The sequence below is a fragment of the Glandiceps talaboti genome, chromosome 3, assembly GCF_964340395.1.
Source record: "Glandiceps talaboti chromosome 3, keGlaTala1.1, whole genome shotgun sequence".
NCBI classification, from domain to species: Eukaryota; Metazoa; Hemichordata; class Enteropneusta; family Spengelidae; genus Glandiceps; species Glandiceps talaboti.
In genome coordinates, this window is record NC_135551.1 from 356,513 (window position 1) to 376,595 (window position 20,083).

Consider the following 20,083-nt stretch of genomic DNA (forward strand, 5'->3'; position numbering starts at 1 on the left):
TAATTTGTGTGTGTGTGTGTGTGTGTGTGTGTCTGTCTGTGTGTGTTTGTGTGTGTGTGCGCGTGTGTGCGCACATTCGTGTATGTGTGTGTGCATGTGTGTGTATGCATTCTTGCATGCTTACATGTATGTATCTGTCTGTGTGTATGTGTGTGTGTCTGTCTATCTGTCAGTTTGTCTGCCAGTCTCTGTCTGTGTAATTCAACCATGTGTTCATATTCAATTCAATTCAAAATCACTTTATTGTCATCGTCGGAAATTTCTCTTTAGCTTAATTCACCGCAAAGAGACAAAACTATAATTTACACACAAAATATAGAGAACTGAAGACTAAACAGTGATATACACATACAATAAAGGAAACTAAGAACAAATGTAAGTTACAGATTCAGCACAATAAGACGTTGATACATTAATTTTAAAATACAAGTGGACATGAACCTAAATTAAGAATGCTTATTGTGCTTGGTAGAAATTATTTCTTGAAAACATTCTTGCAAGCAAGTGGCATTCTATAGCGCATGCCTGAAGGCAACAGTTCGAACTGAGAATGCAGAGGGTGGGAGAGGTCATCGATGATAGCCAATGCTTTGTATGCTATAAATTGTATCTTGTCACCATCTCCTTTGATAAGTCATCACACTATAACCTTGTACAATATATGTGTGTGTTCTGTTGTTTGTCAGACATACCAGGTTTGGGGTATAGTCAGTAGTCACTCCAGTTACACTAACTTCTCATCATGTTACACAATATTTTTGCTCCCTTGTCAGTGACAGCTGAATAGAGCTTAAGGGTTAGGTTGATTTGCCATTGTCATCAATCTTCGTCAACTTTTTTAGCTCCGCTATCAGCGAAAGCTGAAAGTGTAGCTTTAGGTATAGGTTGTATAGAGTATAGAGAGTAGAGTGAATCATAGGTGTCTGTCAAACTTTTCTATTTTCATTATTTTCTCCGAAAGTCAGAATTCTTCGATATTTGGTGTGCATGTTCCCTGGGGGGAGGCTATTCAGATTTGTTCATGCCAAGTTGATCTGTGCCATTTTCAATTTTTTATGATTTTTAGCACAACTGAACTGAGGTTCAGTAGTGCTATAGGGATCGCCCGGCGTCTGTCTGTCTGTCTGTCTGTCTGTGTGTGTGTGGATGTGTGTGTGTGTGTGTGTGTGTGTGTGTGTGTGTAAACAACTTAAAGTCAAAAACCGCTGAACCGATTGCCACGATATTTGGTGGGTCCATTACCTTGGGTGTCTAGTTGGGAAATTGTTCAAATCAAAATGATCGCATCACAGGTGTGTGATTTGGGTCAAAAAATGTGATTTTTGGTCAAAAAACTTAAAGTCAGAAACTACTGGGCAGATTGGTGCGAAATTTGGTGGGAACATTCTTAAGGGGGTGTAAAGTAAGATTTGTTCATGACGGGATGATTCCATCAGTGATATGCAAATTAGGGCTAAAAATGTGTCTTTTTGGTTGAAAATCTATAATTCCAAAACTACTGAGCAGATTGGGCTGAAATTTAATGGGAATGTATCTAGGGATGTATGGACAAAGAAATATTAAGCATACCATGATTCCATGTGTGATATGCAAATTAGGTGTAAAAATGTTCATTTTTGGTCAAAAACTTATATCTCAAAAAGTACTTGGTCACCGAGTGTGAAACTTGGTGAGATGTTTCTGAGTGTTATTCTTCAAAACATTTTGACAAAATTGACCCTTGCGACCATGACCACGCCCTTAGCAACAACCAAATGGCAGTATATTTTGGTCAAATAACAACATCATATGGGAGGCAAATGAGTAAACATTCAAAAAATGTATGCAAATACCGTAGCAACCATGACCACGCCAATAGCAACAGCCAAACGGTCATGTATTTCACAAAGATAACAACAGGGATTAATAGACAATTGAATAAACGTTCAAAAAATGTATGTAAATTTGCCTAGCAACAAGACCACGCCCATAGCAACTGCCAAATAATCATGTATATTGCAAAGATAACAAGGGATTAATAGACAATTAAATAAACATTCAAAAAATGTATGTAAATATGCCTAGCAACAAGACCACGCCCATAGCAACAGCCAAATAATCACATATATTGCAAAGATAACAACAGGAATAGAAGACAAATGAATAAATATTCAAAAAATGTATGCAAGTGTGCCTAGCAACAAGACAATGCCCATAGCAACAGCCAAATGATCACATATATTGCGAAGATAACAATGGAGATTAATAGACAATTGAATAAACATTCAAAAAATGTATGTAAATATGCCTAGCAACAAGACCACGTCCTTAGCAACAGCTAATTGATAGCATATATCGTAAAGATAGCAACATGGTTGGATAGGCAACTGGATAGTCATTCACCAAATGAACACTTATTGTTAGCATGGACTACCATATGGATAAATATTTTTAAAAACTGTACAGTTGTGCTACAACGCCATTGGTGGTATTTTGCTTTCATAAAATGACATTTTCATCATCTCCTCACGTACTTCATGTCAGATTGCTTTGATATCTGGTGTGCAGGGGGTAGCTTACTTAGATTTGTTAATTTCAAGTCTTCTTTTCTATTTTTTATGATTTTTTTCTTGTAATTTAAAAAAAGATGAATATGTTAATGAGCATTATGACCGCCGCCATATTGGAAATCAGTCCGCGAGACTTTAGGTAAACTTCAACTTTTCAAAAGACACTATTGACGTCAAACAAGCAATGTAATATGTGCTGTAGTCTTAATTCTACGCATTGTGCGCCCAAATGACAAATATTTGTTTGAAACAGGGTTGTAAACTTCAAATCCAAATTCTCCACCCTCCTACAGAATGGTTCATTCCAGTATATGCACCTCACGATCAAGTGAGAAGTCGTGCATGCCTGAACTGAAGTGTATGGGACGATTTTTGACAGAGTCAGTCGTCAATAAAAACGATAATACTCTTTCTAAAATTATCACATTTTGAAAGGGAAAGTACTTTGTGGTTCATTTATGGAGTTTTGTTTTTGTACGATCAATATTGGTGGCAAAATTACAGCGTCAAAATTACCGATGTGGTAATGCACGACAAGTGAGTTTCTGTACGGCGACAATCCCAAGTACCCGGATGCACGAGGGACTAACCCGGAAGCAAGTCGTTGCCAGCCATACGTTACAGTGGTAACATCGTCTGAGAAATCGCTGCGTTCAGAGTGTCATTATTCACAGAATTATTTTTTTCGAGTGAAAACCCGTCTTGAATTGTATAACTCTAACAAATGAAGACATGTCAAGTTATATTTTGAAAGTTGTATTGCTAGTTTGAGACGATTTCCTCACGTACTATCGAGGCTTGGACCTTACTCCAGTTCAGCGGGAAGTTTAGCCAGTCCGATAATTTTTTCTGGTTTAGTTTACAACACTTTTGATCACATGGCTGAGAATGACTCTCTTCCAGGTACTTGTCGCCGTACGGAAACTAAGATGGCGATTAATACATTGCTTCCCTATATATATCTACTACAACTAGTACAAGTTGAATGTTGTTGACTTGGTAAATTTGTTAGAAAATTGAAATTCAAATTGCCTCAAAATTATTTTAGATCCCTAGTTTATTTCATTCATCATTAACATTTTCCAGGGTTAAAGCTGTAAGACACTGGAATTATTTATAGCCAACCTCAAAATCCTCTTTTTTTTCTTTTTCTTGTGTGCATTTCCCAGTCATTTTTTTTTCAGAGATTTTGTGCAATTTTTCATAACAGTAGATTTATGTTATAAAACGGTGACTATGGTATAAAAGTACAATACATTACCAACTTCTGTGTAAAATGTGTTTTATAGTGAGACATCATATGAAACCAGTAACCACTTTATTACATCGCTAAAACAAAACTGCATAGTGAAGAACTGAACCACTTCTACATGTCGCCAAAATACAAAAAAAAACAAAAACAAAAACAGCGGAGCTATTCTGACCGATAGGTCGCTTGTTTCTTTTTCTTGTGTGCATTTCCCAGTCATTTCTTTTCTGAGATTTTGTGTAATTTTTCATAACAGTAGATTTTTGTTATAAAATGGTTACTATGGTATAAAAGTACAATACATTACCAACTTCTGCGTAAAATGTGTTTTATAGTGAGACATCATATGAAACCAGTAACCACTTTATTACATCGCTAAAACAAAACTGCATAGTGAAGAGCTGAAGAACTGAACTACTTCTACATGTCACCAAAATAAAAAATTAAATTAAAAAAAAAACAGCGGAGCTATTCTGACCGATAGGTCGCTTGTTTTTATTTTGTTCTCCGAAACCGACAGTCAGAATACTTTGATATTTGGTGTGCATGTTCCTTTGGGGAGGTTATTCAGATTTTTCATGCCAAGATGATCTATGCCATTTTCAATTTTTTTAGCACAACTGAACTGATAGGATTCAGTAATGTCATAGGCATGGCAAAGAGTCTGTCTTTCTGTGTGGATGTGTGTGTGTGTGTGTGTGTGTGTGTGTGTGTAAACATCTTAAAGTCAAACCGCCAGACCGATTGCCATGATATTTGGTGGGTGTATTACCTTGGGTGTCTAGTTGGGAATTTTTCAAATCGAAATGACCTTACTACCGGTGTGTGATTAGCACAACTGAACTGAGGTTCAGTTGTGCTATAGGGATCGCTCTGTGTCTCTTTGTCTGTGTGTGGTGTGTGTGTGTGTGTGTAAACGATTTAAACTGCTTTGATATTTTGGTGGTCATGTTACTTCTGATGTCTAGAGGGAAAATTGTTAGTGAACATGATTGCATCAGAGATGTGGATTTTGGGTCAAAAAATGTTATTTTTGGTCAAAAATCTTAAACTCCAAAAGTACTGGGCAGATTGGTATGAAATTTGGTGGGAACATTCTTAGGGGTGAGGGAATTAAGATTTGTTCATGACATGATGATTCCCATAGTATTATGCAAATTAGGGCTTAGAATGTTTCTTTTTGGTCAAAAACCTATAATTCCAAAACTACTGAGCAGATTGGGCTGAAATGTAATAGAGATGCATCTGTGGGTGTATAGATGAAAAATATTAAGCATATAACGATCTCATCAGTAATATGCAAATTAGGTGTAAAATGTGAATTTTGGTCAAAAATTTATATCTCAAAAAGTACTTGGTCAATGAGACAAACTTGTTGAGATGTTTCTAGAAGTGTTATTCTGCAGATTTTCTTCAAAATATTTTGACACAATTATAACCAAATGGCAGTATATTTTGGTCAAATAACATCAGGCAAGTGAGTAAAGATTCAAAAAATGTATGCAGATATCCCTAGCAACCATGATCACGTCCATAGTAACAGCCAAATGGTCGTATATTTCACAAAGATAACAACATGGATTAATAAACAATTGAACAAACATTCAAATAATGTATGCAAATATGCCTAGCAACAAGACCATGCCCATAGCAACTACGAAATGGTCACATATATTGCAAAGATATCAACAGGGATTCATAGACAAGTGAATAAACATTTTAAAAAATGTATGCATATATGTCTAGCAACATGATCACATCCATAGCAACAGCCAAATGATCACGTATATTGCAAAGATAACAGGGCTGGATAGGCAACTGGGATAATCATTCAGCAAATGAACCCCTATATCTAGTCTATCTGCTAGACCTCAGATGTTCTTCTGATACAATATGACACAGGACAGAACATCGCTATCGAGGATGGAACATCCAAGGTCTAGCAAATTTGATCTCTGCAGTTCAGGATATGAATAACTGCCAATCAGAGAACCGCATTAGCGACAAGCACAAACAGAGGACAATAGATAATTTTTCATGCATATTCAGCTTAAGGAGGGGCTTGTAAAAATAACCACCAATGCGTTAACTGAAATGTGTGAATAACAACGTCTACACACTCAACAAACTCACAATTACCATAAACCGATAAGCCATAGTAATGACGTAACACTTGCATGCAGAGATTCCCCACCATAGGTTTACCATGGCATTGTCTGAACAACTCAGGAAAGCAATTGAACATGGCAAAACAAAACTTTCACTGGACGTCTTACATTCATCGCATTCATTTCCTGATGTTGCCAGTTAATTAGTGACTGTGAGCAATATTGAGATTTCAATTGACAATTACCGAGACATACATTTATTTTGTAAGTGATGTGGCCGCATGCCGACTCAGCAGAAATTCGTTTCCGTATTTATGTTACAATGTTTACACAAATTGTGTGACAAATTTCAAGTACATAATACTTTCTGAATGGGGTAACTACTTGCTGTGTCATGGGTATAAGAACAACAAATTGTTTGAGATGTGTATAGAAATATCCTAGGTCACCGCATCACCACATAAAAAATAAATGTATCTATAAAGTAACCAGCCTAAGAAGTTGCCGGTAATTTTTTTACCGACACATTTTGAAGGTCACACTTGCAAGTAATTTATACAATGCACTGTAAACTAAATATCCTGATTGACATAGTCTGGACTGATGTACTCTGGCTCCGAATGTATCAAAGCATACAGATAGACAATGTTGTTGACATTAATTGTGATTGACACTTCCATTAGATAGCAATGGACGACCGTTCACATGAGCAGCGTACACAAATTTGATAGGATCATTCTTCTTATACATGACTGTCGGCAAGCCATTTCGACATAATTTTGCCATTTTCTGGTTTTTAAAATTTATTCGCTACTCCCGTTTGCCCCTGACATTGATGATTTTAGTTCAACGTCTCTTCGCAAATCATGATACGTAGTTTGACATGTCGACATAGTACAGCAGATAGCCTACACAGTGGAGTACCACCGTCGGTTTCAGTATGAGTAAACGGCAAATAACCAATTTCTTTTCTCTGGCTAGTAAGCTAGGTAGGAGTGATGGAAATGATTAACAACCCGCTAATATAGCAACGAGACAGCAGGCAAATTGTGCCTTCCGAAATACTTCCCACGCTAGGCCTTTTGTTGTTATTGCAGCAAATTTGCACTTCCGTATGTGATCTAGCGCACTGTGTGCATGTCTGTTACTGTACATGTAACAATATCAGTATGTATCAAGTCTCGTATCATCTTTACTTTAATTTATTTTAAGTGACCAATGATTGAGTTAATTTACAAAATCTTCAGAGGAATTAGTGTGGTGTAGACATTCACTGGTAGAAAGTCAAAAATGATTCACGCAATACTCAACTTCCAAACACTTACGGCACTCAGTGGTGAAATGACCCAATATATGTTATCAATTTCACATCGCACATCAGTCGTCTGCTATGAAATATTTGAGTAAACCAAACGAAAAAAAATCCTACCGAATACTAATTGTACGTCATGCATGATGTTTAGAACTAGCTGCATTTATTTGTAGATTAATTACGTGACTCCATCTGACTTGCACATGTAAAACGGGACGGGTTCCCCCAGTCACCCCATTACTTTTCCAAGTATATTCACATTCAGTCTCACTGAAAAACTTCAAGATGGAAATATCGTAAAATTAAAACCCCGAGAACAAGTACCTAAAACGTAGCCATCAATAGCAACTTTTACACAAGCAATATATTCACAGATACATGTACCTCAAATGCTCACAGTGTTTGAACTTTTATGGGTGTGATGCTCGCATGTCAGCCTAAAATGAAGCGTTAAACTTATAATCGATAGTCAATACAAAGGAAATCCACAAAATCTGAAGAGAATATTTACGGTGCTATCTCGGCAACAACTTCTTTGATAGCAGTTTCTGTAAATACGGTGGCGAGGACATCGTGTGCTCTAATATAAGGTATCTTTTCACATAACGAAAACATCTCACACGTGTTAAATTCTGGGCAATCCAGTTGTTGAAATAGCAAATTAACCTCGTTCTCCTAATATTTCGCATAAGTTTGACTCTGCAATTCGACCGTGAGGAAAACCCAAAAGTAGCAACATTTTGAAACGGGTAGTACGCTGACATCTCACTCACATTTTCAGTGTGACCTCTTCCATTTGCGTTACTGTTAGAGAAATTGAAGCGATTGCTTCCAGTCAAACATGAGAATGGAAAAAGGCACAAAAACAGAGGAAAGAACCCTCAAAATCACAGTACACGCTACAATTGCAGCGAGTATAAGACATGGCTTGAGTGAACCATGTAAATGTTACATGGAAGGCCAATTCATTGAAGGGGTGGGCGGTGTGGTACATCAATCATAATAACAATATTTATGATTCTTTGCTGACTTCGATGTTTTTTTTATATATTGATGGTCCTGAATAAAGATTAGCAAGCTTACGAAAGTGTGATAGTAAAGTTGAGTATATAAATACAAATATGTTTATGCCAACTTACAACCAGTACATGATTGAAATGGTTTCTCCCGAACAAAGTTTTATGACTTCACCCGTGGTACTACACCACTGTTCTTATAAAGTATGCGGCGACATCAGTTACAATATAAACATGTGTCTCGGTAATTGTCGATCGAACTCTCAATATTGCGCACTAATTAGCTGGTAACATCGGTAGTTTGCTGTCCGGGAAATTAGTGCGACGACTGTAAACGATAAGCAGATTACAGCCATCGCTGCCTTTTTGCAAGGTGACGATGTTTTCATCAATCTTCCAACTGGCTACGGAAAGTCCGTAATATTCCAGATATCCATGACTCCTCTTGATGTGCTCTCCATAAATTTTCACCGGTGTTTTTTGCATTTTTCAAATATGAGTAGCGAACTACTCACAATAGCAAACGCTAGTACTAGTGTTGTAGTATAGTAGTATTACCATGTGTAGTTTGTTATGATCACGTGATATTGTACATTAGTATGTATGTATTATAGAGGTCATAGGTTATTGAATATATTAAAGTATATATATGCATATATGGCCCAACCCACCGCTTAACGTAATCTCAATGGAATGTCCAGTCTGAAAATGACATTTGCTAGACTGTTCAGGCAAGCCCTCACTGCGAACTTCGTTCGCTTATAGTATCGAAAGAAAGTCCAAACATCTAGCAGCAAGACTAACCTATACCTAGCATAGCTCAGCATGTGGGTGAACATTTTAAAAAACTGTACAGTTGTGCTACAATGCCGTTGGCACTATTGATAATTGGGCAAGATATTAACTATACAAGCTCCAAATTTTATATAGTTTATAATAATTTTCCAATTGAGGGATACATCATGTATACTTACTACCTATAGCACAGAATTTTGTATTCCAACAATGTGTGTAAGACCAAAAAATCCATGGTTTCCTATGGGAGGCATTCAGTTTAAATCTGGTTCTTGCATGCACTTACTCACATACCCTGTCTCTCAATTTCCTTCTCTTCAACACCAAATGACAACTCCCACACTTTTCTTGTGACAAACTAGGAATTACATGTGTTTATAGCACTGATAGTTATTATTAGTGTATGTTATTTGTATGACAGTGAAGTCAATCTACCAACATCAGTAACAACTGACAGTGTATCTGACAAAACAGTAGCAGCTGTATCACAAGAAGATACCACCACATCAGAGGCATCTAACTGGTCAGCCACTGGCTCAGTTTTTACTCAGGTTCAACCAAATACCAATCCCACTGCCCCCTCACCAACTCCAAATCAGGTAATTCAATCTTTAACTTTCGTTCAGAGTTCGACAGTCGCTCGCGCCTTTTTTTCCTACGCTCTGATCCAGCGCAACAATACTATAATCACATACTGATTTTGAGGGCCGAAGGCCCGAGCGACTGTTGTTCTTTGCCACGCCCTCACACAGTAACAGTAGGGACATTTTTATTGTAGACTATTTGACATTTAGGTCATAGTTCACAAAGCTTGTCAATCAAAATGAACATGGTGTCGCTGGAGTCACCAAGCAAGTCAACATATCGAGACGCGTTGGAGAAACTTGGATACTCACACTTGAAAGACTTTCAGAGAAGAATTTAGATGCCAATGTCTCTGGGAAAGATGTTTTCGTTAGTGTACGACAGGAAGTGGTAAGTCCATAGCCTATGAAGCCCAGGCTATGAAGTCGCTCCGATCGTTCTCAATACAGCTAAGAATTGATAGCGCTAATATAATCCCATATATACACGTCGAAGGCCCTTTTATTTGTGGTAATTTTGCTAAACAATATGGAAGTGGTAACAACCTAGCGATAGCTCCTGCTAAACGGCAGTTTTACATGTGTTCCGACCATTGACATCTACCGTACTGTGACCAAGTCATTATGAATATATGACGTATGTAATTACCGATTTACCGCATTCGTTTTCAATAAGAATGGAAATCTGAGGTACATTTCTCAAAATTACTTTCGGTCAGATGTCAGAAAAGTTACGCCGACTTTGCCGTTGATAACTTTACGCAGCTGTCAATCAACATGTAGTACGCACAAACGAACTAATCCTAATGATGCTTACATTTATCTCCAAAATAAACACGATAGCTGGAAATCACGATAGTATGCCATATACATGTACATGATTACAAAAAGTAAATTTGTCATTGACGTCAATTCTAGCCGTCTTCTTTGCTTGTAACCAAGTTATGAGAACATGGAGTACAGATATTCTCTGTGTCTTGCACAACGACCAATCCCAATCAGAATGGGTGAAAAATGCATCGACCGCCTCTCTCTGATCTTCGATGACAATAATTGACATCTTACTCATCCTGACTGCAAGTTCAGACTGACTGTTCTAAACTTTGACTGCACAAATTATAACATGTTAGTATGTTGTACCACAGACAACTTGTCTGTGGTTGTACCATCATTTCACATCCATTTCTATACACAACCACCCTTGGTGTACGCGATCCATTGCTATGAAGTGTTCATAGATAGATCTTCTGTCAGTGTCACGTCTGTAGCCTTTGTTCGTACGATTGTGGCGTTGACTATCATAAAATTTCAATATTTTCCATGGCCAATAAAGTAGGAAGTGTGCCATATGTCGAAAGAAGAACAGTTGCCCTACGATTATCCATTTATGAGCATTGTTCTAATTTAGAACTACCTCGAAGTGTATAAACTACAAGTTTTTATTGTCTCGATTTTGTTTCGTACAGTAATTGTTAGTATCGCATTTCATTTGAAAATGGTTTCAACGAGATTCGCATTGTTTGAATATGTAACTGTTACAATAAAATGTTCACAGTGTAGCAAAAACTTCAACTAAGTAAAGAAGCCTGAAGTTCGGTATGGTATTGGGTATTTTTACTCATGATTGCCTGTATTGATCTTTCTCCAACTGTAAAATTTAACAAATCAGATGATCATGAAATGCTAAATTGTTGTCTGACGTACTTCAATTTATTGGGGTCACTATATTTTTTTCTTCTCTTTTTCATTATCCAGCCGACACAAAGGTTCAACCCCCCCCCCCCCCCAACAACAAAAATCACATAAAAAGAAAACATCAAGGAGGAAAAGACACAACAAACTGTCATCATATATATGTAGCATCGTGATAAAGATTACGTAAATTGACTCCTCAATCGGAATCTGAAATAATGGGGTGCAATATCTTTAGGTATATATAGTCTCGGTACTCTGAGGAGGCACTAGTTGAAGACTTGTCGGATCGGAGCACGACCTCCGTGCCGTGGTAAATATGCAGGCACCTTTCGTGAGGTATAAACATTTCTGTTTTTGTTTCAGGTAGAACGTTTACCATTTGCACATTTGAATAGTATCTATGCCTCACTATCACACATTTTATACATGAATTTTTTTTACTATATAATATGCTAGCTGCAGTCGAGGGAAGGTAAAAAAGGGTGTCCAAAACATCTATTGCTTGAGTGGCGTGTCGGTCGGAGTTGGTACAATAAGTCGACTTCTGTAGCACTCTCGCTACCACATACTGTAACAGCTGCTAAACAAGGCAATAGACTAGTGAGCATGATAATGTATCGGGCGTTGAGGTCGTCAACGAGGTCATTTACGAATGTTAAAAAAACGTGCGGTTTCAAGCTTTAACAAAGTAAGATAGGAAAGGAAAAAGTACTTGATTATGACCATCAAAATGCATTTACGAGGTCAAATTTGCGCTGCAGTTTACGTGTGTTGAATGTTGAGTGACCTTACATTGAACTGTATGCAAATCATATGATAGAGTAACGCCCCATTAAATGACGTCACATCATGAATAAGTAATAGAAACGGAGATGGCTCAAGCGAGAACAGTTGCTCAGGCCTTCGGCCCTCGATATCAGTATGGGATTATAGTAGTATTACGCGGATCGGAGTACCCCAATGACTTAAGTTTAGATAAAACGTAGGGAAAAAAAGGCACTAGCTACTGTCGACAGTCTAAAAGAAAATCAGAAATATAGCTCTCTTCCTTCAATGACAACTGAGTACTAGAAGGCTAATATCCTTCTATTTCGTTGTTGATAATTTTTAGCACAACTGAACTGATAAGGTTTAGTAGTGCTACAGGCATTGCTAAGTGTCTGTCTGTCTGTCTGTATGTGGATGTGTGTGTACGGTGTGTGTATATAAACAACTTAAAGTCAAAAACCACTGGACCACTTGCCATGATATTCGGTGGGTATATTACCTTTGGTGTCTAGTTTGAAAATTGTTCAAATCAAAATGATCTTACCACCAATGAAACCATTTTCAAAAGAAATGCGATACTAACAATTACTGTATGATACAAAATAGAAACAATAGAAACTCGTAATTGATATACTTCCAGGTAGTTTGTATTGTACAAATACTGTGTTCTAAATTAGAACAATGCTCATAAATGGATAATCGTAGGGCAACTGTTCTTCTTTCGACATATGGCACACTTCCTACTTTATTGACCATGGAGAATATCATTGAAATTTTATGATAGTCAATGCCACGATCGTACGAACAGAGGCTACAGACGTGACACTGACAAAAGTTCTAGATATCAATCAACACTTCATAGCAATGGATCGCGTATACCAAGGGTGGTTGTGTATAGAAATGGATGTGAAATGATGCTACAATGTTGTAACATGTTATAAACTGTGCAGTCAAAGTTTAGAACAGTCAGTCTGAACTTGCAGTCAGGATGAGTAAGATGTCAATTATCGTCACCAAAGATCAGAGAGAGGCGGTCAAGGCGTTTTTCGCCCATTCATTCTGATTGGGATTGGTCGTTAATAATAATCTGTACTCAATGTGCTCTACTTGGTTTCAAGCAAAGAAGACGGCTAGAATTGACGTCAATTACAGATTTACTTTTTGTAATCATGTACATGTATATGGCATACTATCACGATTTTCAGCTATTGTGTTTATTAGTCCCCACCGGACGAAGTCCGGGACGGGAACTTATGGATTGGGTTCCGTCTGTCCGTGCGTCCAGAGCTGTTTCTTGGAGATGCCTGGACTGATTTTTTTCAAACTTGGTTCAGGGGCAACATACAATGGCATATATATGCACGTCAATTTGTTTCATGATACGATCCAATATGGCTGCCTGGCAGCCATTTTGTTTGCGAATTTTCCCTGTCCAAAGACATAACTCAGACATGCTTGAACAGATCTCATTCAAAGTTGTTATTAGCACAGTGTTCTATGACATACATGTGCATATCCATTTTTGTAATGATACGGTCCAATATGGCTGCCTGGCAGCCATTTTGTTTGTGAATTTTCCATGTTCAAAGCCATAACTCAGACATGCTTGAACAGATCTCATTCAAAGTTGGTATTAGGACAGTGTTCTATGACATAAATGTGCATATTCATTGTTGTCGTGGTATGATCCAATATGGCCACCTGGCAGCCATTTTATTTGCGAATTTTCCCTGTCCAAAGCCATAACTCAGACATGCTTGAACAGATCTCATTCAAAGTTGGTATTAGGAGAGTGTTCCATGACATACATGTGCATGTCCATTTTCGTCATTATATGATCCAATATGGCTGCCTGGCAGCCATTCTAATTGCAAATTTTCCATGTCCAAAGCCATAACTCAGACATGCTTGGACAGGTTCCCCCCCCCCCCCCCCCATCCTTTATTGTTGAATGGTTTATTCCGTCATGTCATCTTGAAGAGTAGGCATGTCTCATGTCCAACGAGGAGACAAAACATATCTAAGTCTGTTTGATTTAGGTTCACAAGTGTTGATGCGTGATCAGAGTAGTGATATCAAGAAAATGACAACATAAACTGCCAGTTCCTTAAAACCCAGTCATTCTCAATGACTTTTTTTGGAGATAATATAAGCATCATTAGGATTAGTTCATTCGTCTGTACTACATGTTGATTGACAGCTGCAAAGATCAACGGCAAAGTCAGTGTAGCTGTTCTGACATCTGATGGAAAGTAATTTCGAGAAATGTACCTCAGATTTCCATTCTTATTGAAAACGGTGGGTATTAGTCTTATACAGAAATTCATTTCAGTAGAAATTACAAATTTGTTCATGACATGATGACAAATTAGGGCTAAAATGAGTCTATGACAGACAGACAGGCTTTTTACCTTGAACCAACCTGTAGTTCAATGTTAAAGTTAGGTAGACTATGTTTCCAAGCAACCTCAATGAGAGATTAATTCCAGTGCCATTCACACACACTAGTTACATTATGTTAGGTACAATGTCAAACTACTAACTAAAAGTGTTTTCAGAGTAAATATGAACCGAAAACAACGTCACCATTTTATCGAAAGGTATACAAGGCTGTTGTACTTTTTTTGATGACGTTGAAGATTACTAGTTGAAAGTCTACAGCATCATGATTGGCATGTCATTCACACATTACTGTCCTAGTATAATGTATACTGATATCAATGTATAGTATTAACTGTGGTCAGTTCACACTTCACATTGCTTCATCTTTGTAAATAGTTGAGTATTAACAGAGTATATAACGGCGACCTTTGAGATAACTCCTAAGCAGTGAATAATTTTGACACATTTGCTAGATTTTTGCTCATTGAGGAATGGTGTGATTCAAAATTTGGAGTCGCCAGTTTGGCTAAAGGAGCGCAAGTCTGAGTCGTAGTGAATAAGTAAATTCGCCATTTGACCATCTGGCGATCGGCAGCCAAGACACTGAACCACTTTAGCCCTAACATGCGCACACACACACACACACACACACACTTTGTCATGCCTATAGCACTACAGAATGTCAGCGTTTAGTTTTGCTAAAAATGTATGCAAATATGCCTAGCAACAGGACCATGCCCATACCAACAGCCAACTACAGTTGTGTTACAATGCCATTGGTGATATTTTATAATATTGCTATACATTGTATGACAAGAATATATATGCCAGTAACTTCTTGTGTGTAGTATTCTTAGTACAAAGCTTAATGTGAGAATGTATTGTATATTAAGTTAGTGTCATGTATCGCTGACAGGGTACTATAGTTCCTGATGGTGTACAGGCCCAGGCTATCTATCCATGGAGAGCCAAAAAAGATAACCATTTAACATTCAACAAAGGTGATGTAATTAACATCAAAGAACAGCAAGATATGTGGTGGTGTGGAGAACTGAATGGACAAGAAGGATGGTTTCCTAAATCTTACGTCAAACTTATATCTGCACCCAGGAGAGATGGGTAAGGTATTCTCTCCCTTATATGTAGTTAAAGGGGATCACCACTCCAGGAAATAGAAACATTTTCATAAACTATGGATTCCGGAGAGTCATCGATTACATGATTTTACATCACCTACAATTACTTGCAATTTCATCAAAACTAATTTTGTTAGCACAACTGAACTACAATGTAGGTTCAGTAGTGCTATAGGCATTGAGCGGTGTCTGTTCGTCTGTCTGTCTGTCTTTCTGTCTGTCTGTCTGTGTGTGTGTGTGTGTGTGTGTGTGGACGACTTAAACTCTTAAACTGCCATCCTGATTGCCTTGGTATTTGATGGGGACATTACTTGTGGGGTCTAGTTGGGAAATTGTTAAAATGAAAATGATCGCAAGAGAGATGTGCATTTTGGGTCAAAAAATGTGATTTTTGGTCAAAATATTTAAACTCAAAATCTACTGGGCAGATTTGGCTGAAATTTGGGTGAAACATTCTTCAGGGTGTTTTTACTAAGAATTGTTCATGATATGGTGGTCCTGTCAGTGATATGCAAATTAGGGCTAAAATGTGTCTTTTTGGTCAAATATCTGTAATTCCAAAACCACTGAGCAGATTGGGCTGAAATTTGATGGGAATGCATCTAGGGATGTATTGACGAAGAAATGTTAAGCATACAATGATTCCATGAGTGATATGCAAATTAGGTGTAAACATGTTCATTTTTGGTCAAAAACTTCTATCTCAAAAAGTACTTGGTCAATGAGTCTGAAACTTGGTGAGATGTTTCTGAAAGTGTTATTCTGCGAATTTTCTTCAAAGATTTTGACAAAATTGGCCCTAGCAACCATGACCACACCCTTAGCAACAACCAAAGGGCAGTATATTTTGGTCAAATAACAACATCATATGATAGGCAAGTGAGTAAACATTCAAGAAATGTATGCAAATACCCTAGCAACCATGACCACGCCCATAGCAACAGCCAAACGGTGGTGTATTTCACAGACAACAGGGAATCTTAGACAATTGAATAACATTCAAAAAATGTATGTAAATTTGCCTAGCAACAAGACCACACCCATAGCAACAGCCAAATAATCACGTATATTGCAAAGATAACAACTTGAATAGAAAGACAAATGAATAAACAATCAAAAAATGTATGCAAATGTGCCTAGCAACAAGACCATGCCCATAGCAACAACCAAATAATCGCATAGTTTTGCAAAGATAACAAGAATTGAAAGACAAATGAATAAACATTATAAAAAGTGTATGCAAATATGCCTAGCAACAAGACCATGCCCATGGCAACAGCCAAATGATCACATATATTGCAAAGATAACAACAGGGATTAATAGACGAGTGAATGAACATGCAAAAAATGTATGCAGATATGTCTAGCATCATGACCACACCCATAGCACCAGCCAAATGAGCGTGTATATTACAAATATAACAACAGGGTTGGATAGGCAACTGGATAATCATTGAGCAAATGAACACCTATACCTAGTATGGATTAGCTTGTGGGTAAACATTTTTAAAAACTGTACAGTTGTGCTACAATGCCATTGGCACTATTTTTTTTGAATATCACAAATTTTACAGTTATGCTATATTACTCATTGACGTGTATATCTTGTTTTCTGAATATTTACATTTTAGGACACCAACACCAATAGACACAGTTGAAAGGGAGAGACCGTCATCAGAAAGTGTACAAGAGATAACTGGAGACATTACCGCCAATAACACCTCACCAACATTGCCTAGGAAAACAGACGAACAGGACATTGAAAGTAAGCTTGTATTAGTCATCCTGCAACCAAACAAGTATATTGCATAGTTGCATCAGGACCTCTCAATCATTCTTATACCATTATTACCCATGACAAATATTGTTAGCTCCGTTGTCAGTGACAGCTGAGCGGAGCTTTCACCACGAGAACACGGTATACCAGAATGTGCTAGAGCGCCCATGAGAACCCAGTATACTGGGACGCCGAAGTTCATTCACCTTCATCGCCATAAAACCATTCAATGGCACTATTGGCAGCTATTGCTACAAAATTTGCTGCCATAACTAGTTCCACACATGTGTATTAGTCTTGTTTATCTATACTGCCATTTTAAATGCGTGCCAGTGAACGGTAACTGAAGTACAGCCCTAAAAACGAACGATTGTAATTTTTATGTGCGTTTTTCGCCAACAAAATCGAATTTAATTTTATGTAATTAACGTCTGTGTGTGGATGTGTGTAAGCAACTTAAAGTCAAAAACCACTGGACTGATTGCAAGTTTAACAGGGATGCATCTGAGGGTGTATAGATGATATATTAAGCATATATATAATGATCTCATCATTAATATGCAAATAAGGTGTAAAAATGTGAATTTTGGTAACAAACATCTCAAAAAGTACTTGGTCAATGAGACTGAAACTTGGTGAGCTGTTTTTAGACATGTAATTCTGTAGATTTTGTTCAAAACATTTTGGCACAATTGGCCCTATCAACTAAATGACAGTATATTTGGGTTAAATAACAACATCATCTCGTAGGCAAGTGAGTAAACATTCAAAAAATGTATGCAAATACCCCAAGCAACTGTGACCACGCCCATAGCAACACCCAAATGATCCATGTACATGTATATTGCAAACATAATATCACTGCCAGGGATTCATAGACAAGTGAACGAACATTCAAAAAATGTATGCAGATATGTCTAGCAAGATGACCACGCTCATAGCAGCAACCAAATGATCATGTATATTTCAAAGATAACAACAGGGTTGGATAGGCAACTGGATAGTCAATCAGCAAATGAACACCTATACCTAGCAAAAACTTTTTTTTGCTTGACGGAAGTAGGACTGCATGACAGAATTTGATTATATATCCCATAATCCTCAGCACACTCTTGGTGGCTATTTCAACTTCGTGACCAGCACTATCTGATCATGTCAAGTGGTAAACACATCAATTGTTTCCAGTGTATAAATGTTTGTAAAGATTATAAAGGATGGAAACACCATTCCAATCTATACTAATACTCCATTGGGGACAAATGGACCGATCGCATTATCAATAATTTAAAGTTACGTTGAAAATGACAGTGTCCTGTGGAATAGTTGTAGAATATCTATTACATGTAAAACATATTATATTTGTATGGAGTGGTCTGTGGAAAGCCTGTTTCTTATCTAACTAAATTGTTCTTAGGGAACATAAAATGCGTATGATATACACAGTCGTTCGGCGATCCCTCGATGTTTTACCTGTACGAGAATTGGACCCTGAAGGCACAACACTTTGAAAAAAGACTGACTAAAAATGAAGAATGTACCTCTGCCCAATGCATTTGAAAACTGATACATCTAGTTACTGAGAATGGTATTGTGGCTCTAATATAGTGTTTTGGTTCGAGATGACCCAGATGCGCATAGATATGTGGCTTCAGGATATAATCAGAGGGGAAGTGGCTGCGAATGTTTGTTTTTTTTTGACCGAAATATTTTCTCCGCTTCGCCCCACCCCCCACCCCCCACCCCCCCCTGCCGCCATAAATTCTGACCATCGCTTTATGTGATGAATAGCCGTGACATTACTCAACCAAATGATCGGGGGCCGCATTAAAGTTATACAAAGATCTTGTAAATATTTCGCATTTGAGATGAGGGACATAAATGTGGGTAAAATAAATAACGAGCATGTGTTTTGTGCTGCAAGTTAAAATGTAAGTGCGAATCCATAAGAATTTGAAAGTATTTATTCAGTGTCCATGAATAAAACCTTTTTCCAAATAAAGTTATCAATACATTGGATAAATGAAATTTTGACTTAACTTGGGCAGAGTAGTCACGATACGAATAAATAAAAAAACAATGGGGAATCTCAATTATAGATCTTTAGTGAAACTAACTGCCAGACGGGGGACTTATAGATTGGGCTCCGTCAGTACGTGTGTGCGTGCGATCGTGTGTCCATTTCTCGGAAATGACTGGACTGATTTCTCTCAAACTTAGTACAAGGACAACACACTATGGCATACATATGCACGTCAATTTATTTTGTGATACGATTCAATATGGTCGCCAGACGGCCATTTTGTTATGAATTTTTCAGGTTCAAAGCCATTGTGTAGACATGCCTGAACAGATCTCATTCAAAGTTGGTATAAGGGCTATGTTGTATTACATGCATATGCATGTGAATTTATGTCATGATACGATCAAATATGGCCACTGGGCGGCCATTTTTTAAAAGATTTTTTCATGTCCAGAAATATTACTTGGACATGACTGGACCAATTTCTATCAAACTTGGTACAAGGACAACACACTATGACATACATATGCATGTCAATTTATGTCATGATACAATCCAATATGGCTGCCAGGCAGCCATTTTTTAAAACCATTTTTACATGTCCAAAGGCATTACTTTGATGTGCCTGAACTGATTCCCTTCAAACTTGGTACAGGGATGTATATTGTACCATATTCTTTCATTTGCACATC

At 37.5% G+C, this 20,083-nt stretch overlaps 1 protein-coding gene across 2 annotated transcripts in view; it reads left to right on the forward strand.

Annotated features, from left to right (window-relative positions):
• The window catches only part of LOC144432808 (intersectin-1-like), a 305,852-nt gene that overhangs the window by 160,310 nt on the left and 125,459 nt on the right, over window positions 1-20,083 (forward strand). For both annotated transcript variants that reach the window (XM_078121087.1, XM_078121088.1), the window contains 3 exons: window positions 9,451-9,628; window positions 15,375-15,577; window positions 17,226-17,359. In XM_078121087.1, the coding sequence (XP_077977213.1) occupies window positions 9,451-9,628; window positions 15,375-15,577; window positions 17,226-17,359 (515 nt within the window). The remainder of the gene's footprint in view (window positions 1-9,450; window positions 9,629-15,374; window positions 15,578-17,225; window positions 17,360-20,083) is intronic.